Below are 24,072 nucleotides of genomic sequence, written 5' to 3'. Positions count from 1 at the left end.
GGTCACCAGTGACAAAACTTTTTACGCTGGGGATGCCATAATGCTCACCACCATAGAGTAAGATTGGAGATTAATAATGCCTAGGCACTTTGGAAGTCATGGTTCAGTTGTTCTTCATTTTATAGAGTAGATTGTGCCTGAAGGTGAAACCAGGACTTCAGTCCCCTTCGTCCTACCTGCACTGAAAATACTGTTTGTCTGGAGTACCACTCTGAGCAACACTTGGGAGAAAAGTGATTTTCAAATTGAGGAGGAAGATTACGGAAGTGTAGTTGGCAACCCAAAACAGAATTCTTGAACTAGGGGCACCATCTACAGGGGAACAGACTGACACTGACTCAGATCTGTCCTTGCATTCACAGCTGACATCTCTGCAAAACATATGCAGGTTGATTTGACTGCCCTTGAACTCTCTTGTAAGAGAATATTTCCATTTTCATTTATACCACTGCAGTGTCCAGGAGCCCTGGGCAGAAACCAGGAGCTCTCAGTGCTAGCTGCTATAGAAATGCAGATTAAAAGAGAACATCTCTGGCTGAAACAACTCAGAGGAAGCAGCAGCAGATGTGTACAGATCAAACACAAGGAAACAATAAAATCAAAATGACACACTGATACAAATATCTGTCAGTGGACTAACAAGTGATTTGATTTTATTCTTTGAATTTCAGCTGGGATTAAAGAAAAAAAATCAAAAAAACAAAGAAACACTTTTCTCTCCATAGATCCAACTCATAATATCACACATTGCTCCAAAAATCATCTTCAAAATATATATCACATGACATGTGCTTTTATTACTCCAGTATTTATTTGTTGTATTGAAGGTTAATTCTCACCTTTGGGACTTGGATTTCTCACTTTGCTTCCATGTTTCACATTCTCCTAATGCAGACTTGGCTTCCTGACTAAGAATGTACATTCTAAATATGTTAGCATCACCTAGTACATACTGTGGAAATTTCACTGAACTCTGTCGGATGACAGTGTCCTAAAGTGGGATTCCAAGCTTTTAATCTTCAGCTGTACATGCCAGTCCTTGGATGCCTGTCAACTTGGAAAACAAATAATAAAGAGTGGGTGTTTCATCTGCTAAGATGAGAAGTTTCAGACATCTGTGCAATTGGAACATGTTTAAATGCTGTCCCATTCCCCTAAGCAAAAGGTAATTCCTTTGTCTTTAGACTTGTAATGAAAATCTTTAGAAAAAGTGAAAACAAAGGAAAAATAGGAAGAAAATAATGTGACAATAATGTAGAAAGTAAAAATGTCTGTCAGTTAAAAATAGGTACCTGAGATCTTGGACAACACAAGGTTGGTGAATAAATTCATCATGATGACACGACTCAATTCCTGTTAGTTTACAGTTCTAAATTCTGTCTGATAAGTAAATTAACTGCCATCGATATCATTGACTCATTCTCTTCCTGCTGATTTGCCCTCCTGATTTGCCTGACTTCCCAGCTCATACATCTGATTGTGGTAGTGGTGATACTTGGTCATACAACAGCTAATGTACAAAGGGAAACTGATGGCAGCTTGGGCCCAAAGCCAGAGCCCTGTCTGCTGTTTTTGGTATGCTGCTAGTGCTGTCCTTCCTGAATTTGCCTCCATTCAGTGACTGCCATTGTAGTACCTGCTCTTTATATGCCATAAAACTTGCCAGGATAGGCCTGAGATTACTTCAATTTCATTGACTTTGGCCCAGGCTTCTTTCTTGTTTATAGAGCAAATGGGAGTCTTTTACTTTCAAAGCCTAGTTTTTACAGCTCATATTGCTTTCTAATCTCGAGCTTTTATCTTGAAGCCATAGTATACAGAGAATGGAAAATAAAAATTGCAAAGGCAAACATTGTATCCTTTTTGCTCTTGCATTTTTATTCTAATTCTTCCCAGATGCTCCCATACCTCTGGCTCAGTCAATCTAAATTAAAAACAAGGAATATGAAGGATGATTCACAGTCAGTTTCTTTGTTTGTATTTATCAGGATTCCTGATAGAACTTCTAAATGGTAGAGATTATATAAGATTCTGTTTTCATGCACATTAAAAAATAGAATATATCTTTGTTTCGGAATATAATTTTGTCTGGTTTTGCATATTTCTTATTTTTTTCTCATGGCAGAACACATTTCCTGAATGCAGCTGTGAAAAGCACAACAATAATAACAGTATGTACACCATGAAGGTTGCTCTGAAAGCAATACGTCCTATTTTATTATGTTGGTGGATGCTGGTGTCGTGGCAGAGAGGTTGAACCTTCCCACCAATATTCCATTGCATTTTGTTGCTGCGTGACAGATGACAGAAGAGGAGCAGTCTGACAAAGTGCCATCTGACATGGAAGTGCATACAAATTCCTCCACGTGGGAAAACTGACAGCCATTTACCCTCACTGACAATTGCTGAATGCTTCTGGAGACCCGACAGAGGACATGAGCACAGTGAGGTGGCAGGTGGTGCGTTTCAGCAGTGGACAGTGACATGAAATATAAGCCATGTTCCAGACAGCAATGCAAAGCGTCTCAATCAGCTCATCTGTGTGAATCAGGAGATTATACCAAGGACTGTGTACAGAGCTTCAATGCATTGGAAACGATGGTGATAATGCTGAATAATTGCTAAGCTTGCGTTGTGTGGGTCCCACAAATGTTCAAACAGCAACAGAAAGAACACCATACGCACCTACTGAAGAAACACAAGGCTGAAGCAGTTTCCTGGATTGCACCATTACTTGTGATGAGACACAGTGTCACCAGTACAAGGTGGAGTCAAAACAGCAGTCCATGGAGTGATGATGGAAATTTCTCATGAAAAAAAGTTCAAGATGCAGTTCTCAGCGTGTAAAGTGATGTGCACTGTCTTTTGGGGTGGGAAAGGGGTGATCGTTCTGGCTTTCCTGAAACCCAGACAAACCATCAATTACATCACTGTCTGAGTTGAAGGCTTCAGTTTCTAGAGTCAGGCAAGAGAGAAAGACAACCTTTCTCTTGCAACATGGTAATGCCAGGCCTCATACCAGTTAGAAGACTGCGGAGCACGTTGCCAATTTTGGCTGGACTGTCTCACCACACCCACCACAGAGTCTGGATTTACTGCCTTCTAACTTCCATCTATTCAGGCTGGTGAAAGCTGGACTGCTTGGGCAACATTTTCCTAGCAATGGCAGCATCATAGCCACTGCAAAACAATGGGTCACCTCTGCTGGTGCAGATTTTTATGAGCATAGCATGCAGGCTCCTGTTCTTTGCTGACAAAAATGCATAACTAATAGTGGTGACTGTGTTGAAAAATAGTGTAGGTGTGTAGGTGAGAATTTGCTCTATCAAATAGTATTATCGTTCTCTCTGTGTCTGTTGCAGTTTGAAAAATAAATAGGAGAAATTACTTTCAGAGTGACTTACGTACAATGATCTGTACTTTGTGAGTGGTAGTGCTTGACTAGCACTCCAATCACTCATCAAACGCCTCCTAGCTTTTCCAAAATTTCCTCACCCATTCAGAATGTGTTCATTGTCCCTCAAGTGCCACAGCCTTTTGTTAACGACAGGACTTGATGTGACTGCCCATTTTGTCAAGGATGCAGTGGTTAAACAGAACTTGCTCACAGGGCTGGAGACTTCTCTTTGCATAAAGAAGCATCTGGGCCTAAAGGGAAATGAAGCAAGTGGATGCGAGAAGGAAGGAAACTCTGGCACTGATTTCTCATTGCAAATTATTAAGCTCAGAAGCGGAGAGGAGGTGCATTATTTCTCTCGACCCACCAGACCCCTACCAAACGCATCCTTTTATCTCTCTCTATATATATCTGTCTGCATGTAGCAGATTGCATATGGTCTGGCACAAGCAGAGAGCAAGAAAGCGATGGTAAACACTCTTTAGGGCTACTTTTATATTGCATTCTTATTCTTTTCTACCTATGGACTAAGAAAAGGCCACTGAGTTTAGATAATGTATTTTGCCTTTGCCCAAATCCAAAGACAAGGCACCAATCTTCAGAACACTGCAGACGTCTGGCCATACTGCTATTACAAATACAGCACTGAGTCCCTGAGATTATCAGAATTGAGATGTGCAGGTTTTTTAACTGACTAGATATGTGATCCTACAACAGTCCTTGAGACCTGCTGCATGGGGGAGAGGAGGAATCCTATTTTTAAATGGCACAAGGTGGTGTGGGTGGAGGTGACCACATGTCTACGTTTGCATCTACACCGTGACGGCTCCTCTATACAGCTCAGCAGAAATGACACTCACTTTCCTTTTCCCCTTTCTCTCTCACAACAAAACATTCCCTCACGATTGATAACATGACTAACAGACCTCGGGGCACTGAGGGGATCAGAAAATATTTCTTTGAGCTGAGCTGAAGGCAAATACCACCACCACGGCAGGACTGGGGATTGGCTGACAGTGCAGGTAAATGCCCATTCCCAAAACTTGCCTGAGACCTCCCTGACTCTCTGTAACCTGCGAACAGCAGCATGCAGAAGGGGCTCTTTGCCAAGATTTGCTATTTATCATATTAAAGAATAATTTGGATAACTGGCACTGTGGTGCATACTAAGTGAAGATAACTCCATGGTTGTGAATACATTACCATGTACTCAAGTTTTCTTATAACAGCTGTAACTCAGCAGCCTGCTATGCATTGAGGCTGGGCTGGAACTGCGTGTTTACTTGGTATCCTACAACTAGCTCAAGGTTATGGGAAACCCTCCCATAAACATTACCCTATTATTTTTACAGTTTTGCCAATAAAATAACGCTTCTTTCCCATTACTTTGAGGAATGGATCCAGCAGTGAAACACACTGAAGAACAAAGAACTTTACCCTGTCGTGTTTTTGAAAGCTGAACTTGCATCCACATCTCTTTCCATTTCCCTTCAGAGCCCAGGCAGCTCTTCGTGTTATATTAAACATTAGATAAATAGCATAGATCTAATTAAAAGTTGAAGAAATGTGCTTCCATTAATTGAATTCGTCCCAGTTACATTTCGCAGAGCGGCGTTAATCAAAGCTCCGGGTCACAGCAGCCGCATCGCGGCGGCGAAGTTAACCGCTCCGTGCCCTTACCTGCGCACACGCACGGTCCTCTCCCCGCGAGCCGCACACCCCGACCACTGCCACGGCTCAGCGGGGCGGGCGCGCCGCAGCGGGAGGGCCGCGCACCGCCGGGCTCGGCAACGGCACCGGGCACCGAGCTCCCCACCGCCCTGACAGCCGCGAGCCAGCCGCGAGCCGGCCCCGCGCCTGTCCCCTGAGCTCCCCGCTCGCCGTACCCAGGGCGTGGACGACCGCCGTGCAGCGGGGAAGCCCCCCGCACTCCCCCCTGCCGGCCCCGCCCGACGGGGCGGTCGGGGACCGCGCGGCCGCGGGATGGGCGAGGCCGGAGCGGCGGCTCCACCCATGGTGGGCGCGGGGCGATTGGCTGGCGGCGGCCGTCTCCCCGCCCCGCAGCCAATGAGGGCGGCGGGCCGGGGGTGATGGGCTGCCTCTCGCGGGAGGGATTCCTGGAGACGCTGCAGTGTGGCGGCGCTCCCGGCGCCGCGCATCCCCCGTGCCGCCTCCGCCTCCCCTCCCGCTTCGCCTCGCCCTGCCCTGCCCGCCGGCGGCCGTCCCCGAAACTTAGCGTCCGCCGAGCGCGGAGAGCTGAGCGGCAGAGCCGCGCGCGGGGGCGGTCCGCCGCGCACCCCGCTCCGCTCCGCAGCCTCGCCCCGGGAGGGGCCCGGGCAGAGCGCTGAAGGACGCGCCGGCGGCGCCCGCCCCGGTTGTCAGGTAAGGAGGCAGCGCCCCGGGGCCGCCCGCCCGCCCGCGCGGCGGCGCCTCGAGCTGGGGGCCGCGGCGCGGGCGGGGCGGCGGCGGCGGCACATGCTCCGGGGGCGGCCGCCCGGGGGCCGCTCCGCTGCCGGGGGGCGGGGGCTCCCCGCGGGGGGAGGGGGCGGCTCGCACAAAGGGGCGCCCACGCCCGCCCCCCCCCCCCCACCCCCCCTTCTCCTCTCTATCCTCTCGTTTCCCCGTCCGCCGCCGAGCGCCCGCTGCCCCGCGGCCCGAGTCAGGTTGGCAGAGCCAAGTCTGAGGTGCCGTTGCCGCCGTCGTGCCCTCGCCTGGAGCACCGCGCCCTGTCCGGTGGCGCCGGGGCGCGGCCCGGGGCACGGCCGTGTGTACCTACAGCGCCCGGCCCGACGTCCCCCTCCATCACCGTTCGCCACCCGCTTATTTATTTTTTATTTATTTAACGCCTCCATTACTTAAGCTGTCACGCTAATTTATTTTTTCCCCCGTGCGATTTCATGTTGGTTTCTCGGATGCTATTTCCCTCCTTTATGCATACCGCTGGCTTTGATTTCTCATATCTTCTGGTCTGCCTTGTGCGCTCCCGCGGTCTGGGTGCAGGATCCGTGCTCTGTTTAAAAGTTAATTTGGCTTATCGAACTCCTCTAGGTAGAGTAGTCAGCAAGTGGAGAGGAATGTTAATATTTCTTTTGTTTCAAGTCTTGTGAAATGAAGATATCAACCGACTGCCAGTTCCTGGTAGTCAGTATAGTAAGTAAATTAAATGTAGTCGTTGGAATGAGGCTTTATGGCACTTCCAACAATCTGTAATTCAATCATCTCTGATACAAGCTGCCTTTTGCTATTATTCATCAGACCCAGCTGAGTGATTTCTGTCAGATGGGAAGTGGTGGAGGGAAATCTCTAGGTAAATGTAACTGAAAAGCTTTCCGTGTGGAGTCCTAAATGAGCACAGAAAGCACTTGGCCGCAATGTGGAGACAGATGTTGGCATCCAAAGAAATAATTTCTTTTGATTGTCAGGGGGTTGTCAGCTCTTATTTCCCTTATTTAACAGCCGTTTGCAAGTGAAAAAGAGGGACTTCCGTGTTTATGACCTTGTAAACGCAATGCAAAACGCTGTAATTCAATGGTATTTCACTCACTGAAATACCAAACTGACCTTTGTTCAGAACAGCGTTGTTCTATATGCACGTACATGTTGTAGACTACAGCCAGACTATGGATCAGCACCGGCAGTGTTGATCCTCGAAGCAGGTGGTATGATTGCTGCGCTAATCTATTGCGTGTTGTTTAAACTGCTTCATTGTGCTTCGTTTTCTGGGAGAGTTGTTTTGTCCTAAGGAACATGAGATGATGGTTGTGGCTCGGGGAGGAGTCCCCGTTGGTGGATATCCAGAGTGGGGTGAGAGTTGAAGGATGGCCCTGGGAGGGGGGAGCTTTGGGGCACGAGGGCAAGAGGGCAGAGAAGTCATTTGCTCTGTGAGTATGCGAGCTGACATGTCCTGCCATGCTTAAATAAACCTGCTTGGAAAAAGTGTGAGGCAATTCCACGTGTATTTGAAATAGTGTTTTCTTGCTCCTTGTTTATTTCTTGGAAACAAACGACCTGATTTTATGTCTTGAGAGTCAAATCTATAATATATTAAATATATATATATTTCTTACAAGCATCTGGAATTGCAGTTCCATTAGCAGTGTCCGAGGGGAATATACTTTACCAGAAGCTCAGTAATAGACCATATTATAGTTGCTCAAAATTTGCATGCATGCAATTCATAAATTGAAAACTACATAGCTTAAAAACATAGTGTAGGCAGCTTGAGTGAGAAGAGATAATTTAAAAAAAAAGAACCACAGGGCAGAAGATAATGACATACTGTAGGAAATAATCATACTCCCTCACTTGCAAAAGCATGAAACGTTTCAGTGTAGCCATTTCATACTAGCCCAATTTTCCTTCACATTAAGAGTGCCTAAGTGAGCCTTATTAATGTTTGATGCCAAAGATGCTAAATCCATTTTGAGGGTTGATACTGGAATTTAAAGAGGTAGCTCATAGACTGACGGTGCCCAGAAGAGATGTGAAAGTCACCATTTGCTGAGTGTGTGCCACAGCCTTGCGAGTGTGGGGCGCAGTGCTCCCTGTGATGGTGGCAGACCTGGAGACTTTTCAAAACAGATTAAAAAGGCAGTGTTTGGTGTAACATCTGAAACTTTCTTCTACCTTAATCATAACTTGGATCAGCTGTAAGAACCTGCGAAACGTTCCGCTTTGGTTTGCGTAGTAGCGTGGAAGTTGTGAGATAAGGAAAGGTTCTGTTTGTCAGAAACCTAGGGGGAAAAAAAAATCTATACTTTTTCCAGCTGGCATAGAGAGACCGGAAACACAAAATCAATTTTTATGGTCTTTTGGCAGGGTTGGCTGTTAGACTTAAAAGAAGTCATAGCTCAGGGTCTTGGCAGAAGTTCTTAAGCTACTCAGCTGTACAGAACTCAGTTAATTGATGTTTCCTGACATGAAAATGAAGCTCTAATTTAGCACACTGCATGTTTTTCTTGCCCATTCGGTGAACTGATTACGATTTTTTAAAACATTTGTGTGAACATGTGTGGCTTTATGTTTATATACACATTGAAACACAGAAATCCTTACTGGGAAGGGAGTTGCACATAAAAAGCGTATGCAGCCTCGTAATACTTGCTGCAGCAGAGGTGTTGAAGTTTGCAGTGCTACTGCAAGAACAAGATGTTTCTGTGCGTTCTAGAATAAAAGCGTGGAGGAGTTGTTGTGCACTGATCCCAGGAGCTCCTTTCCTCTGCGTCTGGTGCCCATACACGTGTGCCACTCCATGAAGAAATACGTGATCATCTGATTTCCTTTAGCTCTCTATAGAATGCTTGTTTCAAACATAAAGCTTCTTCTTAGTTACAGACTAATTAGAAACCCACATAAGGAGGCTTGTTAGCCAGCAATGACTTTGTGTTTACCGCTGACATTTACTAAAGATACTTGAGGTTAAAATAAAAGCATTTGCCAAGCTGAATAAATAAAGCATTATGTTAACAAATATTTTCAGGATCTTTATGTACAAATCTCGTCTTTGCTGAAGTAGGCTTTACTTCTCCCTAATACACTGGTAAGAGGGGGGATTAGGAAATGCTGGTTATGCTGCTGTATCTCTTCCAAAAATACCGGATGCCGAAGCAGGTGGATTAGAGGGAAGACAACAGGCAGCTACTCTTCATGATTTCTTCTGGTTCGAGGACACAAGCAGGTACAGGTGATGTTAGTTAGCAGGCACACAGAGCAGGAGAGTGCTTTGTACAAGCAATGTGTGTGGAAAAAGTTTTCTGGTTTAAATAAATTACGCAAGAATAGTTATTTTTTGAGACATATAATGACCAAAAGCAAGGGATTAGCTGTAGTAGTGCAACTCTTAGTGCTGCTTTTGACAGCTGTCCAATTAGAATGCTTTAGAGTAGGCTGCTGTCTGTTGGTTTTGTTGTCGTGTTGGTTTGTTTGTTTTGTTTTCCAGTGCAGTTCTTTCATGTACTATAGATACTTTGGAGGAAGCCAACAGTTTTTCTTAATCCGTGTTCTTATCGTTACTGGTCTGAATGCATTTTCTCAAAACTGTGGTCTCTGAACACTTTTCCATCCTAGAAGGAATGCTGTTGCCGTCTTCTAAATTTTGAGAGATTTGCCAACTCAAGATGTCACTTTCTTTTCCAGCCTTCCCTGAAGATGCTGGTAGAGATGTGTCAGAACACAAAGTGAATCCAGAATGCCTCCGGTGCAGTATTACTATCTGATGAGCTACTTACACTTTTACTTAAAAATGGTATACCATACAAATACAAAGAAGTGTTACCAGAAATTATCCAAACTAGTTGATTTTCAGTAACTCTGGGTAATCATGCTAATACAATATTTCAGCAAAGTGAAATGTATTTAGAAGTAGCTAAAGCCAGTGTGGGTATTTAATGATATTGCCTATAAGTTTGTCAGGTTTTATGGGAGTACCCAAATGTATCCTAATTGTACAAAGTAGGCAAGGTTATAGTGACAAGGTAGTACAGTGCCTCAAATACAGGAGAATATGTGCCTCAGAGCTTCTCAGTGATGATTTCATGAAGCTGGTTATTTGCAAGTTCTGCTTCATGCCCTTTATTTGAAGGGTATTGGGTTCCCATGTGTTGCTAAATATCAGTGTAGCAGTTGCAATATAGGGAAGCTGGTAAGCATTGCCCAACGTGGCTTTGAGACATCAGATGTCAGCTGCCTCGTTTCCATGCATTTGAATAGCCATGGAGACATGACAGCTGGAGCGATTGGAGTGCCTTTGTGGAAGGTGCAGTGGAAACAAAGGCTCCATGTGAAATGGCTTACCTGGTTCAGGATACTTTCTGATAGTGATGTGTTGCCTGGAAGATGTGTGTGCGTTTGTGCATTGTGGACAGGTGGACATTAAATATAACTCTTCTGACTTCAAATGTTTCATTACTCTTTATTACATTTTCTTCTATTTTTTTTTTTTACTCCCTTCCAAAGTTAATGAGATTATTTCTTTGTAATTATATTTCTGCTTGATTTTATCATAAAATGTTAGAAATGACAGAAATTCTTAAAAGCTTGTGTGGCAATTACAGTTACTTTTCTTTAAAAGGTGTAATGCTGTAACTTGAAATCCTACAGTGTCACTCCGAACCAGTGTCATAGAAGACACAATCTGTTGGCAAATATTTGAAGGCTTAAGGTTGCTAGCATAGTACATCCCAATCTACATTGCTTAAAAGGAAATAAGTTTTCATTTAAAAATGCAGAACAAACTTTAGGTGTTCAAATTGCAAGTTTTGTGTTAGCACTTCAATAAGACATTACATTTAGCTTAGGCTAATGTTCAGGTAAAGAAATAGTATTGTAGAAGGGTGTAGTTATCCATGTGAACAGGTGATTTAATTTTATTTTTTTTTCCTTGATCAAATGCAGATGAAATACCCAAGGTCTGTTCCAAAAGTAATGCCTCCTATTTTATTATGTTGGCCCACAACATCAGAGGTGAATGCTAATGGTATAGTAGTAGACGTTGAACCTTCTTACCAGCATTCCATTATGCTTTGCTGCCATGTGACAGATGGCAGCAGAGGGGCAGTCTGACAGAAGAGTACATGATGTGGAAGTGCAGGTGAAGCAAAGGTGTGGCACTGAATTCCTCCATGTGGAAAAGATAGCACCCATTGACATTCATCAACGCTTGCTGAATGTTTTTGGAGATCAAGCAGTGGATGAAGATCAAACAGGGATATGAGCACAGAGAGGCAGTGGACGATGTATTGCAGCAGTGGCAACAGCAATGAGGAAGACAAGCCATGTTCCAGGCAGCCATGCAGATTTCTGCAAGTTTGGCGTGGAGACACTTCTTCATTGCCAGCAAAAATGCACAACTAATGTATGGTGACACTACTAACTTTGTGAGGAATCGCCATCTCCATTACACCACCTCTATTCATTATCTTTAACAATGATCTGGAATAAGATACAGAATCCATATTCATGAGGCTAAAATTGGAGAAAGTGCTATGATAGGCTGTCTTTAGTTGATTTCTCATTCTACTACATCTTAATGTATACCTCAACAAAGTGAAGTGTAGTATTTTTGTCTACTTTTATTGGGAGTCGCTCTGCTCTGTCAAAAGACTTAGGGATTACATCCAGGGAACAGCATCTGTCGTTAAAGAGCTGAGAAGCCATATGCAGTCATAAACACTGAACTGTTGAAAGTAAAGAAGATGCCCAATGTTGAAGGTGATGCTAGACAACTAGAATTAGTTTAGAGAAGAGATCCAGTAATGTTCTGAGATATGCCAAATGTGCACCTTAATGGGATTCCAGTGAGCTTTGCGTTCTCTTTGGAAAAGAGAATGTGCCAAGACCTTCCTTGATTCCTTCATAGTGAAAGCACCATTAGAGGTAATAGTATGGTATGTCATGTGGCAACCTGGCTGGGCATGTAAGCTGGAGGAATTCAGACTAGGAGATACCAATTTTTATCAAGTAGGATAGTAAGTGTATGGAATAGTTTACTGAGGAGAAGATAATTTTTGTATTTGAAATCCCTAGGTTGGGTTTTCATCTCTTTTTAACTACATTTAGTATAAATTCTAGTTAGAATCAGAGAATAGAATTATAAAGGTTGGGAAAGATCACTGGGGTCATCTAGTCCAATGACTAGCCCATCATAGTTCTGATATAGAAACTGCTGGAAGAAGTGATTTTTTTTTTTTTTGATTTGTGTTAATTTGTGAGAACAGGCTAGATTGTGAGCTGGCGTTACGTCCATGGAATTGCTGACTTGTTGAACTTGCTACCATTAACTCCTGTTGAGTCTCCTGGATGAGATTTTTATTTTTTTGTAGAAGGTATTGTGACATATTACTTTTGTAGTGTGAAGATGTGCTGTCTAAACTTCTCTTGAGCAGTCCCCGTGTTTTATAATCCTATTTTGTCCAACCTTACTTACAGGAAATTTCTGTATATGTATCTAAGTGGCCTTATTCTTTGAGATCTGACTTTAAAGCCCACCGAAATAAATAGAGCAGTAATTAATCTTCTTCTTCAGTCATGCTCCCAAATCATATATTTTGTAATAGAAATTCTCTTTAGAAAGAGAATACATTTCATTCTTTTAAATGTGGGAGGACCCACATTTCTACATCTTATCAGTTTGGTCTAGACCTGTGTAATAGTACTTCGTTTGCAGATGCCCAAAATAACAGTGCTGCCTGAAGGACTGCATTGTGCCAACCCTGGAACTTGCTTTGCAGGTAGCAGCCCTTGTGCCTGGCATCTGAGCAAAAGTGCTCTGTGCAGTGCATGCTGTCTTGCAGTATGGTGGGTAACTGTGGACTGGAGTCTTCCCTGTCCTATTTCCACCTGTTGGTACAAACAGCTTAACAAGTGCCCTTTATGAGAAGAATGCAATCTTACCAAAGTGACTAGCAAAGTATCAGTGAGAGTGTCCTCACAAAAGTATCTTTGATTTGCAAGATGCATTTTAGCAGGGTCTGGGAAGAGATGAAAGATAAATGTGTTTTTGACTAAGGATAGAAAAAATGGCTGAATTGTAGGACTTCCGCATCCTGAAATTGAAGTGTACTTTTTTTTTTATACAGTAACCCAAGTGTTTAATTAAGATGTATTTGATTACTCTATCTGGGAGATATTAATATGTCTTCAGATGAAGTCTGCCAATAGGTGTTTTATTTTTTCCATAGTTTTCCACTCGTCATAACTTCTTCATATACCTAATAACAAGGAGTTGTTCTGCGTTAACTCTTCAAATTTGGTTTTCTTACATCAAGCTTTCTGAGTGCATTCAGCTGCTATTTAGAGCAGAGTAACAACAGGAGAATGCTCATTTGACCTTGACAGAGGCCAATTCCTGTTTCATGATATGCTGTAGTTGTGTAAGGCCTTCAGCACTTTTATCTTGTATATTTACTTCTGTCCTACACAATAGGATTGAGAGGTGGTTTACTGTATTATTTTTTATGAGCACTCTTAACTGAATGAGAAAGCGGATAAACTGGAAACTTCAAGTAACATTGTCTGGGACAAAAAGCACTTGAAACCAAAGGCTATAGATACTTTTTGTCACTTTCCAAGTATATGTCCACTTTTATAAAAGCTTGGACTTAAGTTTAATATTTGCTTTGCAAATGTTGATTTTACAAATTGTACGCTGACAAATAATTGTGAGCTGTTTATAATAAATTACTCTTTATAAACATTGATGAAAGTTCTGTGTTATAGGTGAGCAAGACATTCGCTTTGAAAATCGCAGTTTTAAAATATCTGAAACTGTTATTATTATTCTGTTTCAGTATCAAGCAGGTAAACTCAGAACTTTGGACTGAGCACTGTTTACCCATGGCTTTCAAAGCAACATCCAGCCAAATGTTTGTGACCAGTTGTGGATCAGACTTCTGCAGGCATGATAGAGACTGTCTATACTGTCTGTTATTGAAGAATTCAAAGTATTGCTGAAGCCAAAACTTACTTCTGCCTCTCCAGATAGGTTTTGTATCCATTAACAGGATTTCAAAATGTATGTATTACATAGAGATGAAAGGAAAAATAATGAGTACAGTTCTAATGTAACTAGTCAGTGTTACTCCAGTTATGGCTTTGAAATTTGCTCTTACTACCAGGGATGATACTGGAAGTATTTAATTTAGTTTGAGTTGAAATTTGGTTCATAGGAATGGCTCAGATGTTCAACTGTTCTTATCTCAAAACAACTGAAGAGTTGTTAACTGATTACAAAGGATAACACTAATTTATTTGCTGGAAAAAATCATCACCTGGTGTTCCTTAGTCAGTGATGTTATGGCTTTCTCCCACTTGATTTTGTGACCTTTTCTGTAATGAGGAAAAGTAATCAGTTTTGGATGAGTGGGGAGGTGGGCGGGAACAACAGACTCACAGCAGCATTTTCAGTGTGTTGGCTCCAGAAGTTTTAAGTAGGTGAAAGTATGAAGTTGGAAGAACATTGCAAAAGTGGACAGAGGCCTGTAGGTAGATATAGTGAGTGCCAAGCTTGGTCAAAGACATGCAGTTTATTATGGCCAGCATGTGCATATGGTCAAAGTGTGAACAAGAGTAAGCAGTTGCAGCAGCAGTAAATACACTTTGTTGGTTTTTTTCCCCCTAGATAAGGTACACAGAGGTAGTCTACCATGGACACACTGAAGCAACTACTGTAGGCCACACTGTTGTTTGTTTGTTTGTTTGTTGTTTTTTTTTCCATCAGACTTGCTCTAGTGCTTTCCAACCAGTTCTGGCTGGCTCAGACCAGGATTCTTTTTAAATCATATTTCATTTCATCAGGTGAGTTGAATTATATCCCTAAATTTTTCTGTTGTTTGTTTTTTCTTTTTTCAAATCTCTTACATGTGAGTTGGAATATTCCATAAAAGGTCATTTATTGTCACCATCACTTAAAATAGCGATTTAGACTTTTAAACCTATTCTGGTTTTTGTAGACTACTTTCTTGCCTTGATACCTAGGAAAAATCAAAAAGGGCATTTTAGTATTTTTTTGGCTAACATTCTCATGTGTAGTGGATGGATTTTTTTGTTTGTTTGTTTGAAGGAATAAATAAAAAGTGCAAGGAGTAATGGCTCACCTTTCCAAATCCTTTCCTAATGCTGTGAATTCCAAATGTGTTCTGTAACCAGTGACAGCTGTTTCATCAAGAATTGTTCCGTGTTTGTAAAAAGCAGTGTTTGCTTTTGCAGTCTCTTTAGAACTGGGCCTGACATAGTAATGTATTTATGCCGTGCCTAACATAATAGCATCCAGATCTTTAACTGAGGATGTGGCCTGTTGGGCAAAACAAACAGTCATTAGTCCAAATGTAGAAAAAAAGTGACGTTATTTAAGGTCCCAGAGCTGAATAAACAATTAATTGCTGTGATCGAATTGGCCATCTCCTTTGGAGGGATTTCAATTGTTTCAGAGAAGTTTCATGGATTAAATTGTGAACATATATGTTAGGTATTTGGCTAGATGTGATTTATACTTTGCTGGTCATTAAGCCTGTGCTGTCCAGACTGGGGTACTCAGGCCTTCAGTTCAGAGTTCTCATTGGAAACTAGGCTGTTATTCTTTACATCCTCTTTACTCTCATCCTGAAAAAACTTGCTAATCTATCAGTATTAAATGGGCGAGGAGAGGAAGAATGGGAAATTTCCTGTAGTCCAGTACTCTGATTTACCACTTTCTAGCTGAAAACTGGGTAAACTGTTTGCTTGCTCATAATGAAAGCTGTTTTATGAGTAATGCCATGTTCACAACTGAGATTTGAATTACTTGCAGGAGAGGTGATACAAAAGAACTGGATTTTAGCCTTATGTGGCCAGGAGGGAATTCATGTGGCATAAAGCAGATGAACGGAAACTGCAAACAAACTAAACATTACAAAGTTCTGCTACATCAGCTTCTCTAGTACAAGAGCCAGTTCCTCTGTTTGGAGATGGATGCAGTTTTTGGATATCTGTGTTCCCTCTTTCAGTGAGATCATTTTTTTACAACGGTGAGATCGTTGTAGGACAAAAACTAGCCAGTCTGATGTGTGATGTTTGTAAATGGGTGAAACAGACTGAAAGCCAAAACCCTACATAGGTTGTCCTGAAGGTAGTGCTAAAGATTTGAGATAAAGATCTCAGGTTTACCTTTTTGTAAATAAATACAAATTGAGTGCATCAGACATATTTTTAATATGATAGTTAATATTACCTTGGAGCACAAGTAGCACAAGTTAGGCTTCATATGTATCCTGTTGATGTGGTGAAATTTGAATGCTGTTTCACAGAAGGGGGATCAATGGCAGAGGGAGATTAAGGATGGGATTCATCTCATTTAACTTTAAATACACTCAGAAGGTGATACATTTGACCAAATTTGGGCATTTATATTACTGAGATAGACTGCTCTCTGGAGGTATCTGATCCAAGGTCCCTAAGGCCTTGGTAGGGAGCATGGGCTGAGGCTGAAAACTGAACTCACATTTTCTAAATTGATGTTAATAACACTAATCCCAGTAGCATCTCCTCTGTGGAGAATCAGATGTATTTAAAACTAGTAGTGCATGATGAGTATTCAAAATTGCTTTCAACAGTTGCAAATAATTAAAAAACAAAACAAACAAACAAAAAACCCCAGTAATTGGAACCAAAGAAGGTCGTATTTTGAAAGTTCCCAATTGAAATCCAGTTTGAACTGTTTATTTTGCTGTGGCTAGTATTACTGTATTTGATCCATGGGAAAAATACTAATACCAGTAGTGTAGCAACTTCATGCTAGAGACTAGATTTTAAAAAGAATATTCAGAGAAAAACTTGAGTGTTATTTTGCTATATAGTACAGTAAATCTATGTTTGCAGAATCCACAGAGCTGTCAGGAAAGAGACTTTATATCCACAAATAGTGTTATTTATGAGTCATTAAACTTTCCTACCTATTAACAACATGGGAAGATGGGCATCTTGTCAGTAAAGCCATAAACGTCTGTTGTATTGAGAAGAAAGTGTTGGGAGGAACAGTGTAGCTTACTCATAGTTATGAGAATTAAAAGGAACTAGAAGTGTGCACTGTTAGAAATGGGATTACATGAAAGGAGACACGTTCCATGCAGCAGCTCAGTCCTTGCTACAGTGTGTGTACGTGCATGTGCGTGCCTCTTCAGAGCTGTGTTACATCTTGCATCTGGATCAGATATTGTGCTTCCAGAGGCTAGCTTGATTCCTCCTTGCTTTCCTTCCTCAGCATATTTTAAGGCTATAGTTTTTGACTGAGCTGAGGAGCAGAATCTATTTAAATAGATTCTGTATGTAATTTGTAGATAGAAATCTATTCAGATGATCCTGGTAATATTTGACCCCCTTAAATTCATGGCATCGCATCTCTTTTCATGGGAATGCTCTGCGATGTTAAAGCTTCAGGGTGCAAAGTATTTGTTTTAATGAAGTGCTATGAAGAAAAAGCAGGCCAGAAAAAGCTCTGCTATATTAAGATAAAACAGAAGCTGGCAATGTGAAGAATAAAATAGGATGTATATTTTAGGCTTACACAATTTCTTCCCCTACAAACTTGAAAATGACTGTTAATTTCACAGTACTGCATATAATGGAAATTGTCTTCATGTTAGGTCTAAAACTGTTAAATTCAAATGGTCTAGAAAGAAAAATCCAGTACTCTGAAAAATTACATCACATCAAAATGGTTGTCTTGTTGATGTCTTTGGTCACCAGGATTTCTTGTTCATGTCTATTCTCCTTTGAATTAGAAGGTAAACACAATATTTTTGTAGCTAAATGAACCTTTCATAAGCTAGACATCAACTATATATATGAATACAGAACAGTAGATCTAAAATGTGTCATGCTGTCAGAATACAACTGTTTTCTCTATGAATGTGGAAATTGTGAGTTATGTACATTCTCTCCCTGTCCTAGTTTTCCCCTCCTATGTGTTGATATTCACCCATGTGAAAGAGGCCAATTATAATTTGGCTATTATGTAAATAGTGCAGGAGTTGTTAGTAGCAGAAGAAAACTTGTTAGAAACCTGGGGGTAGTGACTAAGTAAAAACACCTTTTAATGAAGGTAATTTACTTCTATATCTCATCAAGTTTATATGTTTATTTATATATATATATAATATGTATATGTGTGTATATGTATTTTTTTTAATCTATTCCTGGTTAAGTTTTTTATCTGAGGACTGGCTGTAATAAGTTCCCAGGTCAATCTTCCATCTGGATATTTTGCTCTGCAGTATTTTCCCTGCTGTTTTTCTAAGGGCCTCCTGTGAGCCAACACTGGTCTCACCCTATCTCCAGTGTGGGTGCTGAGCAGAGCCTGAGATGGAAGAGTGCCCTGGCACTGTGGCTGAAGCTCACTGAAAATGGTTATCTCATTCCTCTGGTTCTCTGAAAAGCATTGGGGAACATGGAGCTCAATGGTGTCAGGCTACCTTAGAAGTGGTCAGTCTCATTACAGGCAGACTCCTGAAGCTGGGGAGCAGCTGGGCCAGTTCTTGGTAGCTGTTGTGGGTACAGCCAGACCCAGGCTCTTGCTGAAGTTGCTGTGACGTTGGCTTGGCTAGGTGGCAATTAGCTGCCTTATTGAAGTGGTTTGATGACTGTTCTGGGTAGTCTGATCTCAAATGGTGTGCAGAAGTTGATTCCTGAAACTGCTCTTTCTCTTGAGTTTTATTCTGAGTGAGAGACTTTGTGGCCTTCAGCTTAGTTGCGTGTCAGACCACGTGCCTCTCACCAACCTTGCAGCAATCTCCAGTGAAACATGCAGGACTGTGTGCCTGCTCTGCCCGTGGTACCTCGTACTGGGATGCAGACATCAGATTAACTGTGTGCTAGCCCTTGCCTCACATAATTGACTTTGTTTTCAAGTGGCAATGCTCTTAATGTAGTTGTTAAAAGGATACTTGTAAAGAAAGATAAAGACTGCATCTTCAGTGTGGCTTAAAACAGGAGCAATAGGAAGATAAGCGAGTATCTCCTATTTTTTGATCAAGGAGCTCAAATTTTCCCTGTTATCTTTACTCTTTCATGATTGAGCTGTTTGTTTCCAGATGGTGGCTATGCGTGTGACATTGGGACGCGCAGCGGCCAATCTGTTCAGCGGCAGGCATCTCCTCAAGCAGGGCCCGAGGTGCCGGGGCAGGCGGCTGCGGGAGGGCAGCACATGGGCCCCTCCTGCAGCAATTAGCTCTGCTTTCATTTCCCCACCCACAGGCTCTGCAGCAGCAGCCTTCCGTGGGAGGGAGATTCAGCTGCGAGAGCTGAAATGCAGACCTGCAAGCACTTAGCTGCTTTCAGATGGAACTGAATTCATCCACTGAATGTGTCCACAGTACCAAAACATTTATTGTTACAGGTGTTGGTTTCAGTGAGTAATTTATTTTCTGCCAGAGCGTAGTTCCCAGTGTAACATCGAGTACGTGTCATGGGCAGTACATAAACAATTGTGTTTTCTTGGCACTTTTAATAGAAGAACTTCCTGGAGGAGGGAGATGTTATATGGAAATACGAAGTCAGCATCATATGCTTAAGGGCATGATGTCATATTTGCAGAGAACTGAGGCAACATTTACTCTTTTCTTTGAAAGCCCAAATATTATTCTTGGATTTCTTTTTATTTACCTATGGCTGTATTACAGTTTGAATTGAACGAGCATTTTGTTCTATTATACCTTATCTTCTTTCCTATACTTATAAAATTGTGAGGGCTAGGGAAATAAAATGAAATATGAAGCAGTAAGCTCTCATTAAAAAGCAAGTACACAAATAGCATGCAACAGACTGTAAGGGCTAAAGAGCTGTTACGTACTCAATCAAAAACAAACTCATTAATGCAATAGACAGTGTGACTAGATACGGCCATACTGACCAGGGTGACTTACTACAGTGATTCAGGGGTTTAATTGGCTGTTATTCAGGGATTTAAGTCCAATTTTCTGAGTAATTCTGTTCTCCTAGTAAGTATGGTGGACGCTGATGGGTAAGTGCTGAAGTACCCCATGGTAAGGCAGTTGTCCACAACGGTCTCTGAGCCTCTGGAAATTCCTCTGAAGTTAAGATAAACTGTATTGGTGAAAGTATACTTACATTTAGAAGGGAAAAAAAAGCTTTTGAAGTAAAAGCATGAGATACTGCTATCACATGGCTATTGTGCAAAGAATTATTTTCGCTGCAAAGATATCCCGGAAAACCTTTCACCATATGTGATTGTTTTCTTAGGAGAAACATGGCATATTTGAGCTGAGAATCTCTTAAGACATGTTTTATTGATATGTCTGCTTTTAAAAGCATACCAGAGTTTGAGAGAATTTGGTGAAGTATTTCAAATAGCCTATAAAGAGGGCATGATTTTTTTTTTTTTTTTTCCCCAAAATCTAAAAACCTCCTATTACACTTCAGTGGACACTTGTTGCTTTAGTATAAGTGTTTCTAGTGGTCCTTGTACTTCTTATTATGCTTTATTAAGACATATGAGTTCTTCTGAAGATTTAGTTTTAGTTACCTGTTCATTATTGCTGCAAGATTTTAGCTCAAGTCTCTTCGATATTTTTTTCTGATGTTAGTGTTGAAACTTTAGCTTGTAAGTCAACGTTGTATATCTTTGCTGTATGTAGTATAGCTGTGTTAAAGTTCAGGTCAAATAGCTGCAAAAGGAAGTACAAGTTCCATGCAAAAATCAACACTAGTCACATTAACTGAACACTTTGAGTGCGGATACTCTTCTCAGTCCCCTTCCCAAACTGAATAAAAATAAAACATTTCAGAATAAAACTTTTTAAGAAATAGAAATTTACATTTTGTTCACCAGCTGGAAATCAGTTATTACTGAAATCACTTGATCACTTGATGATCACTTCAAACATGTTGATCTTCGTTAACATAAGAAGTAATTTCTTAATTCTGAGTGCTGTTGAACCAAATATAATCTTCTAAATCCCTCTTGTCCATACCTGTGTTGAACTGCGTTATACAAGCTGTCAATTATGCAAGTAATTTGAATTTAATTTTTCTGTATTTACTGGGGGGTGGAGTCTTTAAATACTTTATGTGGATGACTGAACAGAAGCATACAGAAATACACTAAAAATATAAGTAGTTCACACGTAGGATGTTTACTTTTTTTACTACCTGGTTTCTATATATTTTGACCTTCTGAGCTAATTTAATTGTAACATTCATTAAAATTGACAGCTGATGTTTGGTTTTGGTGGTTTGTTTGTTTTTTTTGTTTTTTTTTTTGAGGGGGTGGCAGGCTTAAACTGCAAGAGAAATTCAGAATAACACAGCAACTTGTTGCAAGTAGTATTTCCATTTTTAATGCAATCTTTTAAATCCTGTTTCAGTTTTCAGTCGATTGTGGGGATTTTTTTTGTATTGTTTATAAATATATCTTTTCTTATGTCAGTAGTACCATACCATACAGTAGCAGTAATCACATAACATGTAAAAGGTTCAAAGGTTATTTTCCCCCATAAAGAACAGAAGAGAGAACTGCACAGCAGTCCTGTTCCATTGTAGAAGATGGTGACATATTATTCCTTTCAATTCTAGTTTGTGCTTCATTGCTCTCAGAATAGATATGCTTGGGACATATGCCCAAACTCAAGATGTGGTCAATGTGCTACTATGATTATTTTGTTACTGAAGAGCTTTTTTTTTTTTTTCCCTAGAAAAAGAATTATCCAAGGCAGATGGTGCTGTGATAAACAGCTTGCTTGATACTTACTACAGTAGATGCTGGGAAGTTTGATATGATAAGAATGTAATGCTGTTGACATCATAAAAGCTGAATAATCTTGTTCATTTTTGGCATATATGGAAAATAATACTTGATAAAAGATACCTGTCCAAGTTTTTTGGATGAATGGCAAAACTGACTAGCTAAATTATTACTGTTTATGCAGGTCTGAATTTGTAAATGACCGGTTATGTCAGCAGTGCCCAGCTTGAAGCACATTCAGAAGTGCCTTGTTTTCACTATGTGCTGGGCATGCATCCTGATAAAATCAGGCTGTATGCACACATGACTGAAGGGCAAGTTTTCTTCATATGAGAGGAGGTGTGAGATGAAGGTACTTTGAACACATTCTTTACATAACTAAAGAAAAGTTGCTGGATAGCCTGATCCTGTGTTACAGCCCTGCCTTGCTAGATAGGGAATAATAGGACAAACATACATTGCTGAACCAGTGTAGTGGGTTTAGGAAGCTTGCTCAGGCTGGTACCGAGCCCATTCTTATTATGCACTGAGTAGACATGAGATTTAGTACAACCTCATTATCATCTGAAATAACCATCCTAAAGGTTTTTGTTTAGTCTAAGCTGCCAGTGTTGACTTTTATCATTAGTGGACTTAGAATAAAAGATTCTTAATTGTCCCCATTTTGAACAGCCTTCATAGGATGATGAATGGATGCTTAAGCTCTTCTTCCATTGCCTACAGTGGGAGACCAACTGGCTGTCATGGGTCGAGGAGGATGCAATGTTTGTAAGTTAAAAGGATTAATTAATTCTCACCTTAAAGAAGAAAAGTTTAATGGAAATTTTTAAGAGTTCATTTTTCAAGAATTTTCTTAATCTAACAGTGAAAACAAATAGGTTGTATTGACTTATTTCAAGAAATAAATGTTACTTAATGGTAGTTTTCATGATAAAAGGTTTTGCAATGAGTTGAAAGTACTCATTGTAAAAAGTGAGTAAGAATTTAGAGGAATGAAGGAAATTTAATTTGGACACAGGACTTTGATTTGGTAATTTTATCACTTCTTGCCCCTCTTAGAGATTCTGTGTATGTGTGATACTAACGGTGGCTTTGAGTACTGAATGATGAAATTTCAAATTAATTTTAGTTAGTATTAAGAGTTGTATGATAGTGCTGGTATATTTTTCTATTCTGACCAAACTTTCAAACTTTAGTGTGCACTTATTTGTACTCATGAAGTTGTAAATGGGAAAGAGTCCTTTATGCATAGTGATCTAAAAAAAAAAAAAAGTTTGTTTAATTAGAATCATAGAACACCAGTGAGTAAAGATAAAAAAAACATACCCATTAATATTTTATGATCAGAAGGATGCGTATTTATTATGCTCATGTAACTTTGTCTTCATTTATACTTGTAACTTACAAATGCTCCAACTGGTATTTTGGTACTGGTTTTTGTAGGATATTTTGATTATGCATTTATAAATCTCCTAAAGCAGCAAAGAGATGGCAAGCTGTTGCTGACGTGAAATGCTACTAATGGGTTTCTGTTGAGTACATTTCAGCAGTCTGCTGTTTTACGTGGTCACTTAATGGGATCCAGAGAGACCAACCATTAAAAAAGAGATTTCTAAAAATTGTATGCAATCTAAGCAGATATCTTTTGCTTATGCCTTCTCTCTCTGACTGCTTGTATATTACTGTGATACATGTTTTCTGATGTTAATGTTGTTACTTCCGACAAGATGAATGTGCATACATGACTGTGCATCTGTGTATGGTATAACTTGGCATCACACAGCTTGAACGTGCCTGCCAATAATGCTTTTAGCTTGGCATGGTATTTTTGGCCTTGGGCATCTCTTTGCTATTCCTGGGAGCCCATGCCTTCTTTCATGTTCTGTCATTCCCTATTTGCAGAAGAGGACTCAAATGCTAAATAACTGTCACGTAGCCAAGGTATTTCCAGAGTACACTTGAATTCACAGGTGGCCACACTATCATTCATTTAGGTATTGTGTATGCAAACTGCCTCTCCAGTTCACCAGGACTAAATCTTTGGTTATAACATTTCTATAACCAAACAGACCTTAAGATGTGAGTGGAAATGTGTGTACATATGCAATGAGTATACAAGTGCTACTTTGTATCCTTAAGCATAGCGTGAAAATCCGTAATTGTTCTCTCCATACTACCTGTGTTAGTGGTACATTGGCTAATCTAGGATGAAAAGGCTATGTTACTGAGGCTTTAGAGCTGTTATTATATTTTTGTGAATAGGATGTTCTTTTAAAGAAACAATCTACAGCTACAAGGCATGCAGATTGATGGCTCCATTGCCAGTGTCGATCACAAAAATCCAGGAAGCCCGTAAGCATTATTTGTTGTCATTTATTTCTTTTTCAAACACAGATTTCAAAGCTCTTGTCCTCAATAACGAGTGTTTTCAATGACTCTATTTAGT

The 24,072-nt window shown here is 40.8% G+C and overlaps 2 protein-coding genes across 3 annotated transcripts in view; one reads left to right on the top strand and one right to left on the bottom strand.

Moving 5' to 3' along the window:
• Positions 1–2,694: 2,694 nt before the first annotated feature.
• LOC128073300 (uncharacterized) lies at positions 2,695–5,556 on the bottom strand. The gene is made up of 3 exons (XM_052668032.1): positions 5,078–5,556; positions 3,496–3,648; positions 2,695–2,899 (listed from the first exon to the last, which is right to left on the bottom strand). The coding sequence occupies exons 1-3, from the start codon at positions 5,554–5,556 to the stop codon at positions 2,809–2,811; spliced, it is 723 nt and encodes a 240-aa protein (XP_052523992.1). The 3' UTR covers positions 2,695–2,808.
• SYT1 (synaptotagmin 1) overlaps positions 5,552–24,072 on the top strand; it is a 338,118-nt gene continuing 319,597 nt past the window's right edge. Inside the window, exon 1 of one of the 2 annotated variants that reach the window (XM_052667309.1) lies at positions 5,552–5,779. The gene's annotated coding sequence lies outside the window, so the exon portion shown is untranslated. The remainder of the gene's footprint in view (positions 5,780–24,072) is intronic. The other variant, XM_052667308.1, reaches the window with a different exon arrangement.

Source organism: Tympanuchus pallidicinctus, unplaced genomic scaffold (assembly GCF_026119805.1).
Source record: "Tympanuchus pallidicinctus isolate F22 unplaced genomic scaffold, pur_lepc_1.0 scaffold8, whole genome shotgun sequence".
In the NCBI taxonomy this organism is placed as follows: Eukaryota; Metazoa; Chordata; class Aves; order Galliformes; family Phasianidae; genus Tympanuchus; species Tympanuchus pallidicinctus.
Note: the sequence above shows the minus strand (reverse complement) of the source record. Positions and strands in the feature narration are given on the sequence as shown.